We start from the raw sequence: 22,306 nt of genomic DNA, 5'->3' as shown, positions 1-22,306 counted from the left end.
AAGCCTAATGATAAATTTATCCAGCAGGTGTACTAGCACAGCAACTTTAATTTTTTTATATTTTTAATTCATTTTGGCTAAAACAAAGATAGACATTCATACATAAATAGTGTGATTTTATACAAGGGAATCAAAGGAGGGTTTTTACATCAGACTTTCTGTGATTGGTAACACAGGATGTGGAGCAGTTGTTTCCACAGACTATCATTACTTATATACTATATTTCATTTTCAGTATCAAAGAAAGAGGCCCTTAACATAATGTGGGTAATTTTTATGGCTCTCAAAGGTGCACGCAGTCCTTTCATATAAACCTGAGTAATAATGACCCTCTGTCTACAGAACAGAAAAGAACATGCACTTATACCCAACGGCCTATTGTTTGAGACTTCTTTTCATGGTCTGTAAAGCCACATAGAGACACTTACTGCAAAAACTGATCCGTCCTTCAATGACCAAAATCATTCTTAAATCAGAAGGTCACGAAAATCAAAAGATCACAAAAATACATACAGAATGCACAGTTGATGCGTAACAATAATCCCTTCGAGGACCAAGCGAGGGTTGAAAGAATACAGTACAACATTACAGTCCTCTTTACTGATACAGTGAAAATAAGGAAAAATGTAATATGGCACAGAAACATAACACATGCATCTAAAATCTCTCCTAAATACTTGCAATACTAAAACTACTGTTTTTTAATAGTACATTTACCTAACTTTCAGTTATTTTAGCTAACAGAACCAACATCTTTTCATTAGGCTAAATGTGATATGTCAGAAATGTAAAAAAAAACAAAACAATAAAATAATCCACAGGACTGAAATATGGTATTTACAATGTCATTTTTCATGCTTAAAGGCTATCTTTCGCATAGTCTATCTACATTATTTTCAGGTGTTTTACAATTAAAAAGATTAAATGACAGTATTTTTAGTCAAAACAATGATTGAATCCTCCATCAAACATTGTTATATGTCTCTTTTCCAGGGTCACTTGTCTCTTTGGACTGGGGGCTATTAATTCATTCATAAGGTTATGGGATGTTTCACTTTTTAGGCTCCTCGCACAGGCTACAGTCAGGCCTTTGGTCTGTCTGTTTCTCCAATTGAATGGTTACTGAATGGAAACTGTAGGTATTGAAAGCGTCTTGGGTGATTTCTCTTAACACATCTTGGGGCTCTGCAGTGTCATCTGGGAAGTATAAATGGAAAACATTAGAAACACATTCCTCATCTGGATGTTTAAGCATTCATGCATTTTGCTTTAGGCTATACGATAATAAACATCACAAGGAAGCAGTATAGCGTTTATGGTATGTCATCTATAGCCACGTGAGCAGACAGCACAGCCTGGTTCATAGTCAAGGCCCATATGTGAAGGCTGTGTATTGCTTTGACTCCCTTGACTTTGAGCAGCCTCTCTCTCACTTCAGTATAGTTTACACCAGCCGGTGTGCCTGGGGGAGAGAAACACTGGATGAAGAGTTCATACTGTAATTTAACAATAAGCTAATTGTACATTAAAAAGTGGCCTTTCACAGAATCCCTAGTCACCATAAAAATATCTAATATTGACTTGTGATTTCTTTCTGGCCCGCAGGCGTATGCTTAAATACTTCAGTATGTTAAAGGGGACTTTTTAAAGATGTAAAATAAATATTTGGTGTCCCCGGAGTACGTATGTGAAGTTATAGCTCAAAATACCATATGGATAATTTATTATAGCAAGTTAAAGTTGCCACTTTGTAGGTGTGAGCAAAAATTTGCCCTTTTTGGTTGTGTCTGCTTAATGACTAAATGTAAAATGACTAAATGTGTGTCCTTTTAAATGCAAATGAGCTGATCCTTCTACTTAAAGGTAGTGCTGTGATTGGATAGTGCATATCAAGGGGCGGTATTATCCCTTTCTGACATCACAATGGGAGCAAAATTTCAATTACCTATTTTTTTCACATGCTTGCTGAGAATGGTTTACCAAAACTAAGTTACTGGGTTGATCTTTTTCCCACATTTTCTAGGTTGATAGAAGCACTAGGGACCCAATTATAGCAGCACTTAAATGTAAAAAAAGTCTGATTTTAATGATATGTCCCCTTTAAATAAAGACAATATGTAGACAAAGCTTAGTTTTCTACATAAAATCATCCTGCTACATAATGTAAAAAACACATTTGGTAAAAAATAAAATCTTCTTGATATCTTTAATATTGACTAAGTATAGGCCATTTCAAAGATTGAATTCAATTAGATAGGTAGATGAGACCAAACATTTGTTTTGACTGAAAGTTTAGATATTAATAAAGAAAATGACTAATGAAATAAATGAAATAAAACGTTACTTTCGTTACCTTCCATTAAGACAATAAGAATGTCCCTCAAGATGGTTAAAGTGGTGCCCAGGACAAAGATAGAAAACAGGAACGTGCAGATGGGATCTGCAATTTTATATTCGGGCTATAAAAGTAAAAGAAATTGGTTTATTAGCATTATGCATCTGAAATGGTCTACAAGATAAAGTGTCCAGAAGCTGTCACTGGAGTGGTACCTTTTCAAAACGTACACAATTGAATACATGCATATCTTAAAGGCGCATATTGGTCCTCACATGTACCTAGAGTAAAGGGCATATATTAGGACCTTAAAAAAGGGTATTGTCTCAGTGACAGCTTTTATATATTTATCTAAAAGTATATAGTATAGTTATTACAAATATTCTTTTTTATCTAACAAATGCTTTCTGACAATTGCAATATTTCATTCAAACTGTCTATTAACTAATTGTTTATGTTTTAAAGGTAAAGTGTGTAATTTCCTCATCGCTAACACCCTCATCGAGCAAATGGTGTTTCGATAGTGTCACACTGTTTACACTTCCTTGGAAAGTCAACTTTCATGTGGCTTGTTTGTTGGAAAATTGACAAATATTTAATATCCTCCACATACCGGTTCAGTGCCTTGGGTCATTCTATGAAAATGGTGGAATTTGAACTTTTTAAAAATGGAATTCCTTTTTTTATACCAAAACTTATAGTCAGATAATAGTTAACCTCTTAACATTATAAATCAACTTAAACGACAGTTTAATGTATTTTTATATTTTTATTACATTAACAAAATTTGCTACATTACATTAAAAAAGCTTGTGCTGCTTTTTTGTCACTGATGTTACCTATATTTTAGATAACAATTCAGGCTTCCCAGAATGTATTTTCACTATTTTATTTGCATACATAATCAAAGACAGAAAAAGTTAATTTTATATTAAGAATTTGTCTTGATTAGTAATAATTTACTTTAAACAGGCATGCGTAGTTCTATTGTATGTGTGACTTTTTTTATATTTCTACCATTGTGTTTTTTGTTGTAACATTAGAAATAATTGAGGTTGAGTGATCAAAATTGAATGATGATATACTTAAAATGCTTACTTATTAGTAACACCAGTGACAATAGCACCAGTGACAAATCTGCAGACACAATGTCATATCTAAGATTGCGGCCAGTAGCTCAAACTACACTTCTTAAATTGTAAATAAATCACTTAATCATGCAATTTGAAAAATTATATTAATAAAATTTCCTTTCCCCTTACTATAAACTGTAGTAACACCAGTGACACATCTTAAGTCCTCGCATGAAATTATCAAATTATTTATCAAATTGCTAAAAGATGAGAAGAGAGTGCACATTCACCTTGTGCTTTTCAAAACAGACACGCCTACAATGAATGTTTGACCCAGGAAGAAGTTGGCAAGGATGTTGATTTTTTCAAAGTGGTGGTTTATATACATTTTAACACCAGTGACATAAAATTGGGGGACAGGTAAATTATTTATAATATTTAGTTGATATTTTAGTTTTTTAAGTAGTCCACTAAATAACTGTACACTGTAAAAAGCTGTAATTATGCAGCTGGTTGCCAGTAACTTACTGTAGAAGATAAATACTGAAAATTATTCATGTTCATTTAACTATGAACAAACTGTTGCCAATAAATAACATAAATGTAAAATCTACAGTAAGTTACTGGCAGCTAGTTGCCAGTAATACCCAGTAATACTGTAATTTCTACAGAAATGTTTTACAGTGTACTACTTCCCTTTGTGACATTTAGAGGGGGAGAATAATATGTTTTTTAACTCAAAATATGTCACTAAACCACGACTCCTGACCCGAGGGACAAGCCAATTTCATGGTACTGACCGTACAATATATATAAAAAATGGTTTGCAATATAACTGTCTTACATATGTTTTATTAATAAGAAAACACTTCAATTAATACAAAAAACATTTTGTGTCATTATCTGACAATTTTAAGTGTTTTTCCTGATGGTTGGGGCTGGGACAGGAAAGCCACTATTTTAGAATGACCCTTATATCTTACCTTAAAAAAGATTATTAGAGCACTGACGAGTACACTGACACTCTGCAAAAGGTCTCCGATCACATGGACAAATGCTGCCCGGACACTAGCGTTAGCCTGCTGCTTTTTACCAGAGCCTTGCTCCTCCACATCGCAATGGTTACCGTGGGCATGCCCATTGCTTTGCCCTTTTTCATGTTTGTGACTGTGACCGTGGGAGCTCAGACCTCCGTGACTATGGCCATGACCGGACTGATGCAGAGTAACAGCCATTCTATAGAGAGAAACAGACAAGCGCATAAAACAAAGACCAGAAATGATCAAATGTAACATTGTTGTTAAGCGCTATGAATAATGAGAGGATACTGTTCTTAATAGTAGCCTATACAGCAGAATGAGGTTTTTTGTCTTACATGATGTTGGCCAGCACAGCACTGCCAGAGGTGATGAGCATAATTGTGCCCTCGATAGTGAAGTCATTAGTAATGATCCTTTCTACTGCCAGATAGACCAACACGCCAGTCACCAGCCAAATGGTAAATACAGACAGCAAAGCACCTAAAATTTCTAAAAACAAATAAAACTTTAACAACAGACTCATGCATGTTTATGCTATCCCATTGTATATTATACATTTGAGAGTGCATTAAACATACTGTAGATAGTATGCAAACTTTAAAGGCAGGTTGCATGTTTTTTGAGAAACGCTTTGGAAAAGGGAGTCGGGCCGAGCAGTAAGGGGCATGTCTACTAGCCGACATTGTTGCCTGGGTTGCGTATGTGTGAGGCGAATTTATTAAAAGAAGCTCCAGATTCTATTGGGGTAGGGGCGTGTTTGTTGATGATGTGAGGTGATTTCAAATGTCAGTATTGGCTTTCAGAGATCATGCACCCCGCCTTTAAGTACGCCTGTGCATGAAATTTATCACATGCTCAAAAAACTTTATACCAACTGCATAATCTTTTCATAACATTTCATCCCATCTGCTTTAGGTTGTAGACCACATTACAACAATTTATTGTTATAAAATTAAAATCATTTACCTGCTCGATGCCAGCCATAACTGAGAGTGTGTGTAGCAGGCCTGGATGACAGCCACAGCGAAATCAAACTGATGATGAAGCTGGTGAGGTCCACAAGCAGGTGAGCGGCATCTGTCATTACTGCCAGACTCCCGGCAAAATACCCACCTGAATACATGCAACAGAGTCTTGAGTCCTGTTATTGATCTATTATATGGAAACAAAGCTAAAAGGTAGCATGGTTCACACACCTAAGATCTCTCCCACCATGAAGACCAGACAGACTACTGAAACAATGTAGAGGCGTTTCTTGGCGAGTTTCTTTTCACGCTCTCTGTCCTCCATGGCACGACTGTTATCATGGCAATGTTTTACATCCTTCATTTCACCTGAAGACATACTGGAACATAAGGAGGTATATACAGTTACAGGCCTTAACAAATAAAAACTATTTTATGCATTTAAAAAAAAAAAAACATTTGCATATGATCCAGCTTTTACAACTTCTGGATACAGTGTTGTTAGAAGTTTGCATACACCCCAGTTTAAATCCCTTTTTTTAAGGGGGCACAGTGTTGCACAGCTGACAGAAATGTGTGCACAAACATTAAAGGGGACATGTCATGAAAATCTGACTTTTCCATGTTTAAGTGCTATAATTGTGTCCCCAGTGCTTCTATCAACCTAGAAAATGTGAAAAAGACCAACCCAGTGAGTAACTTAGTTTTGGTAAACTATTTTCTAGACTTGAAAAATTAGGTCATTGAAATATGGCTCCCCGTGTGATGTCAGATTGGCCCTCGACACTTTTTAACAATCTGAGCCCATCTTGTACAAACAGTCAATAAAAGCAATTTTTTTACATTATTGGCTATCAATAACTGATAATATTGTACCTATTAAACCTAGTTACAGATTAATAGATTCTTCTTTGATCAAAAACAACAACAAAAAAACAGAGGGGCATGATGCCTCTGATCACTGCCTGTTTGACCTGTAGTGTTCACACAGCAGTTTTCATATGTAAACTAGTATTAGCCTACATGTAAACTGTATTACATTATGTTCAAGTTTAAAAAACGTCCTGTTTGACACAGTGTTGATCATACAGATGTTTGCATATACCTTCTTGTTGATCTACAGTGTTGACTAAGAAACAAGACAGCAGACGATTCCGTTCCGGATCTGCACCGGGGCTGCTGACTTTGCGCAAATCCGGTGCGGATCCAGCCCAGAGTTTCCTGCTGTCTATGATCTATGGAATATTAAGATATTTTCGAATTAATTGTGCTGGCACGAGAGGATTAGAAAATAATGCGCAATTTGTAATATAGGGAATAGGTTTGCAAACTGGGCAAGAGGACAATGGCGAGACTATCATCACCAATCGTTTTAATCATTAAACAGTATGCCTACTAAGTGGTCACTTATTGTACATTTTACGGCTTTTTTCACTAAAGATAAATGGGTAAAAAGTTCACAGTTTTTATTAATTAAAATGCAAACGAATATTGAGATATAGCCTATCGTTTAAGTGGGCTATCGTCAAAAATTGAAAAGTTATCAATATGGATATAGATACATTATTTTAAATGTATGTAAAAATATAGCAAGAGATATAAGATAGACTAAAACATGAAAATAATGAATAGTTATGACTCAATCGAGTAGATTTGATGGTGAGTGTCAATTACTTGTCCTGATTGGAGCCATGTGCAAATTCTGCGCACTGTTAAGTTGCGTAAGCTTGTGCAAGAGCTCAGCCGTTTAACCAAAATATTACGTAAGTAAAACAATAATGAATATGACACAATCAGCTGGCCGTTTTCTCTGATTTCTCTGTATCTTCTTTTATTTGACAATGTTCTCCTGAAGGTTATTGTATATCTCATGTAATTGTTTGAATAAAAAAACAAAAAACAATCAGCTGGCCGTGTATGCACCATTAAAATGTAATGTCACAAATCATAAATTTAACATTGAGAGAAAAAATCACAATAACACTCAAATGATAATATTCAATGTCTTTAAAATATTGCAAAATGTCTCTTTACCTTTGGGATGTGATGGTATACATTTTGACCCGGCTGTCCGTCACCAAATGCACTGTTTCTAAATCGGTTTTAACCATGTTTGTAATTTTCTAGACTTTCAATAAATTTAAGTTTATGTCAAAGTAAAAAAAAACGGTCTGTTATAAATCAGAATATATTAGGCTAATTAATCATAAAATTGTAAAAATACTGAATAAACAAATAAGCGTTAAATGCGATCCTGTCACAGTACTGACAGGATGTGTAGTGCTAATACTATTTGAATTTCAGAGGAGAAGCGTTGTTATTTGAAGCCTTGTGACTATGTACCGTGTGCAAATCACTATTTTCCCCCCTGATATCAAGATAATGACATCTTATTGAATACAGGAAGATACGTTGACGACCACAAACCCATATACATAAATGAATGATGTTGTATTTATGATGTGTGCATATACTGCATTTATTTCAAATGGTTTCGTTAATTAAAACAATATATATTTTAAGTGATTATTTCTACCCTATATTGCATTTATCTTTGTTAGGGCTTTTATTTAGTGCTTAGTGAAAAAGCGGATTTATCTGAAGTCTTGTGACCGCGCACCGTGTGCAAATGTTAAAGCTGCTTGCAGACTTCAGTGACTGATATTAAAGAAAACAATCAGTTAACAGCTTTGAAGTATTTAAACACTTTAAAAGATTGATTGAATTTAAAATGATCACATGATTTAATCACTTTATATGACATGTTTTTTCAGAGACTTAAAATATATCATTATTTAACATTTTGCATTACAATGAAATGCCTAGGTCTCAAAAAATCCAGATAGAAATCTTTAAAATTGAAAAGTGTAATTTTGAAAGAAATTAGTATCTCTTTCACTTGAGAAACAATGCATTTAACTTTGCTCTTAGCTTTATTTGGCTCAGATCAACAGATTATTTACAAAGGCTGATGTTAAAATGTACACTAGCAACCTAAAATTTAAAGTTGTTGTTGTTTGACAGGCAATGCGTGGCCCCCTTAAAATTTCACCATTACAAGTCCATCCTGTTAAAGTTGAGCAACCATACAGTTAAACATAAACAAAGACTTGTTTCAAACAGCAACAAATCTGCCATTTTAACAAAATAATTGTCTGTAAAGTTGAAAGACAGATAAAAGATGAAAGTGAAGATTTAATCCTGTATAAGGAGGACTTGAAAATACAGAAACAAGATGAAGGAAGAATAGGGAGCATGAACTGAAAATGTATTTCAGATCAATTCAACTAAGTTTTTTTGGTTATAATTTTATAATCAAAAAGAAAGAAATCAGCAGAGATTAAATAATGTATATTTTAGGTACTCTACTAATGGAGCATTGTTAAAGCTTTACCCCAAAGAGAAACATCTCCCATAATAACTGCAATGTTCTTAATGCTACATACATAACTCCAGCACTTAGAAATGTAACTTTCAAAATGGAAACATTGGGCACATTGGTATGATTGCCACACTAAAATACTGCAGCTGATTATAAGATACTGCACTGAAATATTCACTGTCAAATAATGTAATGTAAGATTACCACACATCAGTAGGACTAACAAGTAACAGAGGAGTTTAGCTGGGAGCAGTAGAGACATCTACAGACTGATCTACACACTGCATGTGTACAGTTGGGTAAGGTGTCTATTTCAACTTTTCCAACATTTGAGTGTAAGACTTGCTTCCACGCAAATTGCTTTATAAGCTCTATTAATGACTTTTTGTCATTCATTGATGTACAGAATATTTTTCTATACAAAGACAGTCCAGAGGCAAACAGCAGTTTTATAAATGATTGCATTAATTCCAGTGTATTTCAACAAACGTATGGTTTTTATTACGAAGGGGGACCAGTGAACTGAAATAATACCACAGGGAAATCAACATTGTAATTTGTACACTCGGGCAGCCATGGACTGCAGATCAGACACATCCACTGCTGGTCTAGTGGCCTAGTGATGTCAAATGTCAGAGCATAGGACACACCCAGAACAAAGCGAGACAGCCAGAGAACTAGAAGATGGGTGATCAGGTGAGAGATATGATAGATGTCCGAGCTCAGCTCAGTCTGAGGGGCTGTAAAGGTCTCCGGAGGAGGGCAGGTGGACGTGGCTGGCGGTGACACTTGGTAGCCGGGACAGGTCTGGTAGACTGCTGAGACGAGGCCGCAGCTCCTTCCGTACCTGGGACACACGGGCCAGTTTGCGCTTGTATTCCTGAAATAAACACCCAAATAATCTGATTAGTGTTTGAGGAAATGTTTGTTGTGAGAGTGCAAAATTCATACCAGAAATGGAACAAGCAAAACCAAAATGCATGCATTTGTTTTTTTGGGGTACTGTACAAAGAGTTTGTCTATAAAGACATTTTTCCTGTTTTAATCAGTAATTAAGCTCTTTCCACTTAATACTTTTTTCTGTATTTTAGAGAGACAGGTTTGTCAGTTTTTACTCTAACCTGCTCCATTAGTGTCATTCATAAAGTAGTAGTGTTTGAATATTAAGTTTTGCCTAAAGAAAATAACATACTGGATACATTATTAAATGTTTCATAAAATCAATAATTTGACATTTTTTAAATTAGTAAAAAAATCATACCACCACTATTCTATAAGGTAGAAATGTCACTTTTAAATCTTTATCTGTAAAATGTATTTGTAAAATAGCTTGTGCACATATATTGAATTGCATATTTCAAATTGCACTGGAATGCATATTGGGGAAATGTAAAATAATAATACGCATGACATAATAAAACTAGAGATGCACCGATGTAACATTTTTTCCATCGATATCGATTATTCACTGATATCTGCTGATACCGATAGTTTGGTGGATATATTAATTTGCATTAACAGAATTCTGAAGATTTTTTTTTAGTTATTTATTCATATAATGACCATTAATATTGAACATTAAACTAGTAATGTTTCCTTATATATCATATTTTTTCCTTATAATATATTTTTATATTGCATTTTCCTCTTTACTTTTGATTGACAGGGTATATAACCCTATTGCCTGTTTTTAAAATATGGACTGATACAGATAAATTTATCAGCCTATTTTAAAATTAACTTCAACCCAAAAAAAAAAAAACTAATAACAAAGAACCAAATGTCTTTTGTGTAGAGGATCTCTTAAAATATTTTTCTAAATAAGATTTAGTGCATGTGCTGCCAAGTCAACTCTTAGTTTGAAAGTGAAATGATCAATGAAAGTGAAACATCAATTACTTTTATGTCCCAGGATGCATTACTGATGTATATTGCTTTGGAGCCAGTATACAGATTTTCTTTAAATTAGATGTATAAAATAAAACTATTTTTTCAAAAGCACTATATGTATTCACACCTTTTTAATCCTAAATAACTCTTTAAACAGAATATTCAAATAGTAACTCTGAAAATATCAGTTAAACCTTATAGCAAGGTTTTTTTCTTATTAAAATTAGACAATTAGGAAATATAATCTATGAACAATATGTTTTATCATGATTAATGTTAATAACCAAACTCTTAATGCCTTCATATAGACATTCACACAAATATTATTTAAATTGAACAAAGCTTTATTGTTAGGTCCTGCTAATAAGGTTCATTAAGTATCGTGAATATATACAGTACAAATACATCCTTATTGACAATAGGGTTGTCAAGCAAATGGAGCAGTAAATAAATAGATAAATGAATGCACACTCGAGAGATGTTTTTATTTGATTTTTTTATTTTTTTTATGTTAAGATGACATCAATTGGAACACTGGAACCCGCTCAATACCTGTAGACAAAGGCTGGACAGTTAAGCTGTTACACATTTAAGTCCATGAAACTTCTATACTTACCCTGCCCAATACTTGCACATAAGAAATTAAAGTAGTGGTGCACTATAAAGATGGGGCCCATTGACATACCATAGTATTTTTTCCCTACTATAAAAAGTCAATGAACCCCATCATTAAAGTGGACTACTCCTTCAAAGCAAACTCAAATATGTGAGAAAGACATGCAGCTATGACCACTGTGGTATGTTACGTTCATTGCAATAGCACCATAGTAAAAGAAATGTATAAATAATTAGTGTTTAGACTGTATACAAAAAAAAAACTGGATAGTTATTGAGGAATACTAATGTTAAAGGAATAGTCTACTCATTTTCAACACCAAAATATGTTATTACCTTAACCAAGAATTGTTAATACATCCCTCCACCATCTGTGTGCGCGCACGCAAGCGCCGGAGCGCGCCGCGACACCTCGACAGCATCCAGCCCAGCCCCATTCACCCAATGGCACCACCCAGAGACAAAGTTACCAAACACATCAACGCTTTTCCTATTTAAGACGAGTAGTTATACGAGCAAGTTTGGTGGTACAAAATAAAACGTAGCGCTTTTCTAAGCGGATTTAAAAGAGGAACTATATTTTATGGCGTAATAGCACTTTTGGGAGTACTTCGACTCGGCGCAGTATCACCCTCCCTCTCCCATTATGAGATGGAGAAGGGGAGCAGACTTTTCGGGCGAGTCGAAGTACTCCCAAAAGTGCTATTACGCCATACAATATAGTTCCTCTTTTAAATCCGCTTAGAAAAACGCTACATTTTATTTTGTACCACCAAACTTGCTCGTATAACTACTCGTCCCAAACAGGAAAAACGTTGATGCGCTTGGCCACTTCTAACTCTATCTCTGAATGGCACCACCGAACGAATGGGGCCAAGCCAAACGCCACCGAAGCGTCGCAGCGCGCTCCAGCGCCCACGCGCACGCACACAGACGACAGAGGGATGTATCAACAATTCTTAGTTAAGGTAATAACATATTTTAATATTGAAAATGAGTAGACCATTCCCTTAAAAGAAAAGAAGAATAAAATGTTAAAAGTCTACCCACTTCTAGTTTCTTCTCGTTCTGGGCCAGGCCATCTTTCTGGCTCTGTAAGAAGACGGTGAGTGTGCGTGTGAGCTGTCGTCGGTCATCGATCTCTGCCGCAAGCCGTCCGCTGTAATCAGCCAGAAGCATGCAGGCCTCTTCCACTAACCGAGAGAGACGCTCCCCCGACTCTTTATCTGAGACAAACACAACACAAACATTTTATTAGTCATGTTGCTAACAAGAATTTTTTCAATTGACTGTACTTAAAAACTGAGAAATGTGTCAAAATGTTTCCCTAATCTGGACAAACTACTTCATACAAGAGTTTAAAAGTTCCCAGTATGCATTTCAGCATGTTAAATTAAGTGGTTAACATTTAGGGATGCACCGAATTTTTTGGGTTCGGCCGAATACCGAATCCACGGTTTAAGATTCGGCCGAATCCGAAACCAAATACCGAATCATATTCGCATCCTTATTCCATTAACACAGTAAAACACATTAATGAAGTAAACAACATCCACAGCAGTATATTTTTCATTTTATTTCATTTTAACTGTAAAAAAAAGGATAGGCAACATTATGCATAATGAAAGCGATGCGGTGCGAGTCGACACGCTCGCGTCTGGCGAAATGCGAACCGCCCCTAAGGCTCACCGAAAGAAAAAGCTTATCTCCACGTCAGCACCCGATGTGTGTAATCAACGGCCGCGTGACGTGGACCAGCGTAGTGCAAGCCTAGGGTTCGGTGGAAAAAAATCTAGGATTCGGCCGAACCCGAACCCCGCCAAAAAAGCCCAGTATTCGGCCGAATCCGAATCTTGGATTCGGTGCATCCCTATTAATATTATCATAAAATATTGCTGATCGCTTTATTTATGCTAATGTTTTTTTCTCTGTTAGATTTCTGTCATGCATAGCTCATTTTGAATGAGAGATATTTGTTGGTTTTCACCATGTTTGAGGTTTGTTTGTTAAAGGTTGAGGTCTAATTGCATGACACAGTGTTGCTGAAGTGAAAGTTCAACACAAAACACAAATTGCATTCAACACAAACTGTCTGAACAATCACCTGACCAATGTCTGTGTGAAGTTGAGTATGTATTTAATATAATAATATAACTAAGTTAATTAAGAACTTTGTATTTTTAGTGTAGTCAACATTATTGACAAAATAAGACTATCATTGTAGGATACACATTTAAACAATTGTCGAGACAACTCAAACATTTTACTGGATCAGATTTTTTTAATTTTCTCAAATTTTTTTACAGTGTGAGAGATGGGCAGAATAGATGACCAGTCATGGAACAACCAATACCATATTGTCCAGCATATAAGAAGACCCTGATTGTAAGACCAGGCGTATTTGGCGCCACCTACAGCATTTTTGCAGGTGTACAGTACGATTGACATAATCTTCTAGAGCTCGAATATATGACAACATTGTTTATTGAAAGACATTTCCATGAAAAAACTGCACTTCTCCAAATTATGTTCATGATCCATAAACTTTTACACTTCACCAAACCCCTTGTGTCAGGTCAGATTAACTTCATTTTTGTTTTGATGTACGTTTGCTAACATAACCATTTTGTTTAGGCTTCACGGGTGTTCTCACCTGTAACTTTATGAAGAAGGGAGGTGTCCTGCACCTCAGGTGGCAAAGCAGAGATCCTCTGACGAAGGGTGGCATCGCTCGAGGCTGCGTTTTCAAGATCCTGTAGTGCTCGTATCAGATCTGCAGTCTGAAACACAGAGCATGAATTGGCATGAAGGAATCAGACCGAGTTGAAATTGTTTTATTACACTGGTATGCTTACACATATCAAACAGAGGTCTGCTTTTTTAGTACCTGTGGAGGTTCACTAGGGGAGCTGTGAGAGCCGAAGGCCTCATCATTCACCCTGATCTCTTCATAAGGCCTTTTTTTGGCCTTCTTCTCTACTTCTGTAAGTCAAGATAAGGGAAGATATTTGGATTATAACATATTCAACATTACTTAAGCAGAGCTATTTAAAACAACTAATAAATGTGTGATGATTATTAAAAATCCAGTTACCAACTAATGTGGCAAGTTACCATGCAATTAAGGGGGTAACATACAGACATGACCATCCTGTCGTGCTTATTTTGTGATAAGCACTGACTGACTGTACAATCCCAGAATTAAAGGCACAAAACCAGTCACTTTTTAAAAAGTACAACTTTGTACTTAAAAGGTTGGTTTCCCGGACAGGGATTAGACTGGTCCTAGACTAAAATAAATGTAAGAGCTGTCCAAACTGAAAACAACTTGCACTGACATATCTTAAAATACACCAGTGCCCTTTGTTTTGCCTCAAAATGCACACCAGTAATGTTTTTAGTTAGGCATGTTTTTTAGTCCTGGTTTAAGCTAATCCCTATCCGGGAAATCACCCCAAAGGGTGCATATTAGTACCTCAATGGTGCATACTGGTATCTCTATATTGGTACATATCTATACCTTAATGGTGCATATTAGCAGGGGTGCACATAACTGGTACGCATGTGCGCAATAAAAATCAAAAAAGCGCTCCAGAAACTGCTCTAAGAGGTGCTTTTGCGTACCAACGTTGCTAGCATTTTGTTACCAAACTTAGTTAATTTACTGCAAAATAAGGGATTTTTCTGTGCATCACTGGTAAGATAAATATTACAAACATGTTCAAATGAATGTGTGCCGTTAGCAGCAATGCAACAGTCACTGTGCCGATTGGCCAACGTAAATATTTAAGCACAGAAAATGCTAAGCAGATCTCATGACTTTACTTACAAAAATTTTTTTTATACGTTTTGTTAGCGCTCACCTCTAAAGCACGAGCCCGAAAATCCACATGTGAAGGAATCAAACAGTACGTAAATACAAGTGAATAGTAAAGACAATGCCAACTTGACTTTGTTTTCTTGAACTTGAGCGGACATAATAACACAAAATCACCTCAGAATGCCGTAATTATAGTAGCACACAGTCTTTTTACACATTAAATGAATATAAGCACATAATGCATGTGGATCCGTGCACTTAAAGTGACAGTACACTGTAAAGCCAGCAATTTAGCTCTGTTTTTGCACAGGCCTACCAAAGGGTTAATGGTGCTAAACAGTAAAAACGACAAATTTTACCTCCTTGCAAAAGGAAAACTACCAACAATAAAGAATGCATGATAATAAGGAGTCAAAGCTTTGCAATCAAAAAATGTTGTTATAATGGAAGTCAATGGAGCAAAAACGACCACAAACCATAAATGAGGGAGAATTTTTTTTTAAATCTGATGCAAAGCCAATGTTTTTACTACTGTGAAAAGGGTGAAAAAGGCAGTCCACAATCATTTTTTTATATTGCAAATCAGTCATTTTGTGTGTTTTTCCCCCCAAATCAGTGACATCACTTATGAACTTGGCAATTTTAAAGTTAAAATCATAGATTTTTTGTAAACATTTGGTATTTTTGAGCAGTATGGAGGCGGATTAACAGATATATGCAAAAAAGTGACATTTTTTCATTTGATACATCTTTACAGTTGTTTAATTTAGTGGCCTTTTTTGTCCACTTACAACTTTGAACATTGCACATGGGTTAAACCAAAGAAATATGGCGAAGAGAGAAGTGATGATGAAAGCATGTAGGATGTCTGTGTCATGAATAGTGTGAGTACCAAGCAACATTTCCAGGTGTTGCTTTGAGAACCAAGCCAAACATGTTATGTGCACCCCTGCATATTAGGACCTTTTTAATGGGTACCATCCCAGTGACAGCTTTTATACTTTTTTTCTGACATTGTACCCATATCTTTTACAACCTTTAAAAGTTTTTAGTTAAATCAGTGATGCATTGACCTTGTCTGTGATGTACTTACGCAGAACTTCAAACAGTTTGTCCATAACGTCATTCTCATAGACGACTCTTTCCTGCCAGATGGACAGCACTCTACCTAACTGTTTTTTACAGCTCTCGTCTCCTTGACTGTGCAAAACAAGAGGAAAATGTTGTAAATGATTTTAATACAGGAAGACTTTTAACAGACACTGCTAAAAGCGCAAATGATCAAGTCTTTGGACTTTTTCGGTAAGTGAATTATTTGCGAACCAGGACAAAAGGTCTATTAGAAAAGATCTGACGTTTAACAAGAAAGATTTTTACCAGTTAGGACGTTGCTACTAGGGCTGTGACGATTAATCGTGCAAATGCGTGTTCTCTCATTGAATGAATTTTAATGAATTACGGTGAAATGCCACCACATCCAAAACCAGAGGGCGCCATTTTTGCCACAGAAGAAGTACCATTACAAACGCTATTCCAGGAAATGTCTAGACTCTAGAGGTATATTTATATCGCAGTTCTTCAAATTGTTTCAGGTATGTTCATGATAATAAAAAATATTTTGAATGATTGTGTTTGGAGAATGTTGCTTTTTAAAACCACATTATAAACGACTCAAACTCATAGTGATTTTAGATTGATAAGGACTTCCTACTGATCACAAAGCCGTAGTAACGTTACAAGCTGCGCATGAAACACAGAATCGGAGCCTTGCAATTCAGAATTGATCTCAGACAGGTATTTTTAATGGGGAACGCGATGTATTGCCCCAGCCCTAATTGCTACTCGTCACGTAAAGCTTCATGCATCAAGGAAAGAATGCAGTCCCACCAAGCATAACAATCTGAATTGGAGCAAAAAGCCTATAGTCTGACTCACCTGGAGACATGCTTAAAGGCATCAACAATGACTGGTGCAAAGTCATGTGTGAACTCCGGTCCTTTTCTCTTGCTGTTCTGAATGACATCATTTGCAAGATACAGGAACGTCAGCTTGCGAGGCACCTGGGCTGCACAGAAATAGAGAGAGAAGATATTTTATGTTAATATGTATCGTCTGGGCAGTAATAATGCTCTTCAAATAATTGTAAAGATAAAAAGGTTGTAATGGTTAATATGGAAATCACCATATCTGAAATCACCTTTAACAAATTTAGATTCAAAAACATGAAAGAATATAAACCAGTGCAAGAGGACACAATAACTAAACAGCAATGAAGTGTACTAAGAACTAAAACAGGCTCTGTCTGTATGTAGGCTTCTGATTGACAGACTCTTTGTTTCGCTCGCTACTGATTCACTTGTGTCTCAAGTGAACACAAGAAAACCTGCTATGGAAACTAAACCTTTGCTATAGTAACAATGAGATCTCCAGAGAGATGGACTGTCTAAAGATAGCTCTTTCTTTAGTAGTACCACCCAAGCAATCCATATCAAAGCAATGATCATAAATACACAATACCCAATATTAAAAATGTCAAAATAAATAAATATGATGCATGTAAATATAGCCATGTACCTTCTGTACAGACTTGAAAAGCACAGAAGATGAATCCAAAGCGACTTACAAGCTCCCCATTTTATTATTATGCGTGTCCCCTTGGATCCAACTTTTTGTGCGGGTAACGCAAAATTTTACCACTATAAACTATAAACTTATGGCTTAGTAAATGAGGCTTTTATGCATGTTTCATGTTGTGCAGCCTGAATTTTTACCTACAAAAACATAAGAGAGTAACTACACATTGTGCATTGATTGTTATGCCATATCACAAAGGTGCAACACTGTCATTGTACTTCAGCAACACCTGTGGAAGTGCATGTTTATCATCTGTAAGCAGATAAACATAAAAAAATGTGCACATATAAGAATAAAGACATAGCTTTATCATATAAGTGATAGTTTATATTAGGCTACGTTTACGCGGAAACGATCTGAAAAGAAACCGCAAAAGTGGCGTTGCGTTATCACTTTTTATTCCGCATTTATACGAGCGTTTTGAGAGGGAAATATGCGTGCATATGGTGACGCAAAAGTGTGTGATATTCGATGTAGTATGCACTCCCGGCGCCTAGGTGGCAATGTGAAGCACTGACACACAACAACACCAAGTCCGTGCGCCTGCGTACAACCTTCTTCCTGGTTCTCCCAGGTCTAGTCCAAAGCCGTCTGGTTTGCCTCCAACGAATTGGCGCCTTCTCTGATCAGTAATACTAGCTGTGAATATTTCGTACAACTGCTGGAAAGACTTGTATATTTATCAGAGCTGCTATGGCAACATGAAGGTCCGACGTATAGAAATAAATTGTTATTTTCCTAAACTGACGCATGCCTGTGACGTAACGCGTTCGCGACAAGAGCCACCGTGAGTAGACTTTTGCGTTTTTACTCTTTAGACAAGAACGCGACGATAGATCGTTTTTAAGATTTCCACTCTGAAGGGTGGTTTCACTTTTTTGCGTTTTTAAGCCCCCAAAGATTCTGGCGGTATTAACCTTTAGCAAAAATACCACGGTTTCACCGTGTTACGGTATTGCTATTGCAACACTAAGATGTGTTATTTTCACATGCCAGATAAAAATAAAGTCTTTAAATTATAATATGAATTTTGTATAAACACAGCTCATACCTTGGAGACGGTATCACAGAACATTTTAGTGGTTTTGAAATAGTGCTGCACAATTAATCGCATCGCAATCGCAATGTCAGCCTGTGCAATTATATGACAGCAAAATGTTGCAATTATATTAAATAAATAAATGTGTGGACTTGTTAACACAAACTTTTTGATAACAGTTTGATGATTTTCCTTGCTGTTTAAAAAAAAAGAAAGAAAAACAAACAAAAAAGGCAGTGCACGTGTGGCATGCACGTGTGTGGCGTGCATCGTCACTTGTGTGTGCTCAGCGCGGAAATACCATAGCAAAGATGGATGCAGAGGAGATTGACAGTGATCTGGTAGCTAAAAAAAACTCTACGTCTGTTGTATGGCAGTATTTTGGATTTAGGATTACTGACACTGAGCAGTTGCTACATCACGTGGCAATTCGAAAACATTTCTAGGTTTACCAATACACATTTTACCATTATCACTAAACTGTGTGTGGATTTTCCTTAAAACCCATCAAGTTGACTCATGATACCATTAATTATAATCGCAACCGCACATCGCAATATTAACATCAATAACCGCAATGGGAGAAATTGCCCAAATCGTGCAGCCCTATTTTGAAACCTTGACTGTTAAAAACCTCGGTATACCTTGAAACTGGCGCATGCCCAATAAAGTATATGTATGATCTGTATAGTGAAAACATAGTTTATAATATTGTGCATTTTGAGCAAGGGAATAAGACATGGTGTGACACATTCTTCCAATCCATGCTCCTCACAGAGGGTTAAACTCTCTTTATAAAGTCTTTGTTGAATCAGACATGTCTGATCTCATCCTAGTACAGCCCACATGGTCCATGTAGACCTACTACATGTCAAACATACTTACCTAAATAAAGGTAACCAAACTAACGTTACACTACAGGCCTAAAACTACAGGTTGTAGGTAAACGTGTGAGGAACCATGATGATGTTTCAAAATGGCTGCCAGGTCAGTTGGAGCATTCACAGCTGTAAAATCAGATTATAACATCTATAATGAAGATACTATGAAGAACATCCATTCTGAGACTCCATGACATAATCCTATATGCAGAAACTTGACTTGTATGTTGATCACACATGCGTTGCTGCAGAACCAACTTAACACATGTTGCTGAGTTATGTCATTTCTAAAGCAGACTTATTTTGTTTAACAAAATAAATCAGTTAGGAATTGTGAGACCCACAATTAAAAACAACCGTCTTGGATAAACTTTAAAATGTGCAAAGGAATACACTGTCGTTGTGCATAAACTGTAACAGTAGCTAAACAGTTAGCTAGGATCTGTGATTAGCATGTTTGCTACATTGTTTACGTTTCAATTCAAAACTACAAAACATGCCACGAGCACGTTTTTAAAGCTATTCGCGTGTTTGGGCCAAAATCTTACCTTTTTTCAGCTCGTTATACCAGACTTTGACGATGGTTTTGGAGTGTTTTCTGTGGTGAATGAGCCACAGTGAAAGAGTCTGAACGCTCTGCTGGGAATTACTCAGTTCTAATAATTTCTTCTCCAAAGCAGACTCCGAGAACACGGACATTTTCAACTAGAAATAAATATTGGGTAGAAAAAGGCTCCTTGCCCACACCAGGCACCCGAAGGCCGATGTTAGTAAAGCTGATAACTCTCCTCAGGCTAGCTGCACATTCCCTGGTTTTACCACAGAGCACACTGCGCATGCGCAGTCTTTTTCACGCAATGGCTGTATCACAAATTCTAAGCTGACTACTTACAGTAGTTTGGAACATACTGTCTGTTTTAAATGTCAATCATTCCTGTAATAAACCTTATTAATCGACGAGAGCATTATTATTCTTTTAACATATTTATTTTATGTATCATTATTATTATTTTATTTTAACTCATTCCCCGCCAGCCTTTTTTGATAAATTGCCCACCAGTATTTTTTGTGATTTTTTACAAAATTCATTCCAGGAAATTTTTCTTCTAAAAATATATAAACACAAATATATCAAATGGAAGAACAGACCATCTCCTTTCAAACACACAATAAACAAACAAACAAAACAGGGAAAAACTATTTCATCCTATCTATATTTTTTCTTTACTTATAAACTTTTAAATATGGGTATTTTTCTTAAAAAGTAGAAAAATTATCAAAAAGCTGAAATAATAATAATAATTGCATTTTGCAGGAATTTTGTTAGAGATCAGATTCAAAACGGTTATCAAAACATGCATAGAGTGTGAAATTAGTAAATCATTTTTTGCTTCAGTTTTTTTATAAATTGTGTAAGTGCGCCATCTAGTGGTATTACAGATTAACATAAAAACTCAATGTTTTTTTTTGCGGATGTTTTCTCTTAATTGACCAGATAACTTGTCAATTGCAGGGAAAAGAGTTAACACAAAGATGCAGACACTAGTGTACAAGTAAAGACCCAGGTAATATAGTTATAGACCGTTTCATCGGGCGCATGTGCGGTGACGCGATTAGCGTCTGGTCTGAACTTTTCTTCCGGTTTCTGTTTGTTTAATGGTCTCTGACTAGTTGCTGAAACAGAACTCTTAAACAAATACCTCGTCGAAAATAACAAATGTTTTGGGTTCCTATGTAATCTACGTGTTGTTTATTTTGCTTGTTATATAAATAAACTACTTTAAAAGGACTTTGTTGTTATTTATTCTTCGCAGAGTTTACCGGAAGTTACGTGATGACCACGAAAGCCGCGTGTTTATGTTGTTACTGCTGAAACAGTCTATAGAATAGATTAAAATTTACTGTTTTCCTTCAAATAAATTGATCTAAACTGTGCATACATTTCATTTCAGGCTTTTAAAATGTTATTATTGTAGTCTCATTACAATTTTTAAAACCCAATTAAAGTAATTTTTTGTGATTTACTGTTTAACATAAAATCATCCTACATAAGAACATCCTGTGAAAAAATAACCTTGATATCTTTATATTGACTGAGTAAGTTCATGGTAAAGATTAAAATTCAATGTGAAATCAAACACAAGGTCACATATTTTATTATAAGTACACTGTAAAGTTTACAAAAAATTTGAAAAAACAAACTTTTGTTTAAATGTTGCTTAAATAAATTGATCACCTTAAAAAAAACGAGTAAATTGAATGATTTTTTTAGTGAAGGTTAACTTATAAAGTAAAAATAAAAACTCCAGACTATGTTTTCCTCTCATATTATTAATTTATTGAAAAGCAAACGGAGGAATATAATTTTACTTCAGTTTGATGCAAATTTACAGTGCGAAGAGATCTACAAAGCCCGAACACACTTCAATCCACTATAGCTTTACTTATGCTAAAGTTAGTTCAAATGTAAAGACAAATGTTTAATCAAAATGATTATTTTCAATATTTTCTTCAACTGTGTCTGTCACAGCTCATTCAGTTTGCAATAGTCCCACATGCAAGACACAAGTTTTGCAGCTTGACATTTCACTTAATGTGATGTGATGCAAACAAGTCAACCAGTAATTAAATA

The 22,306-nt window shown here is 35.7% G+C and overlaps 1 protein-coding gene across 1 annotated transcript; it reads right to left on the bottom strand.

The window, feature by feature from the left end:
- Nucleotides 1-30: 30 nt before the first annotated feature.
- slc30a8 (solute carrier family 30 member 8) lies at nucleotides 31-20,522 on the bottom strand. Its single transcript, XM_073858347.1, has 14 exons — nucleotides 20,223-20,522; nucleotides 17,056-17,185; nucleotides 16,214-16,320; nucleotides 14,188-14,282; nucleotides 13,954-14,080; nucleotides 12,351-12,526; nucleotides 9,525-9,675; nucleotides 5,645-5,794; nucleotides 5,415-5,561; nucleotides 4,784-4,937; nucleotides 4,392-4,644; nucleotides 2,354-2,459; nucleotides 1,330-1,462; nucleotides 31-1,199 (listed from the first exon to the last, which is right to left on the bottom strand). The coding sequence occupies exons 1-14, from the start codon at nucleotides 20,371-20,373 to the stop codon at nucleotides 1,052-1,054; spliced, it is 2,028 nt and encodes a 675-aa protein (XP_073714448.1). The 5' UTR covers nucleotides 20,374-20,522; the 3' UTR covers nucleotides 31-1,051.
- Nucleotides 20,523-22,306: the final 1,784 nt, after the last annotated feature.

Source organism: Misgurnus anguillicaudatus, chromosome 20 (assembly GCF_027580225.2).
Source record: "Misgurnus anguillicaudatus chromosome 20, ASM2758022v2, whole genome shotgun sequence".
Lineage (NCBI taxonomy): Eukaryota > Metazoa > Chordata > Actinopteri > Cypriniformes > Cobitidae > Misgurnus > Misgurnus anguillicaudatus.
Note: the sequence above shows the minus strand (reverse complement) of the source record. Positions and strands in the feature narration are given on the sequence as shown.

Bases quoted from the DNA above. Each gene is read 5' to 3' on its own strand.
- slc30a8 (XM_073858347.1), bottom strand. From the start codon at position 20,373: ATGTCCGTGTTCTCGGAGTCTGCTTTGGAGAAGAAATTATTAGAACTG. The intron at 14,081-14,187 runs GTACTAAAAAAG...TCTGTGTTTCAG, and splicing joins CCCCTAGTGAACCTCCACAG to ACTGCAGATCTGATACGAGC. The intron at 9,676-12,350 runs GTGGGTAGACTT...TGTTTATTTCAG, and splicing joins AGAACGAGAAGAAACTAGAA to GAATACAAGCGCAAACTGGC.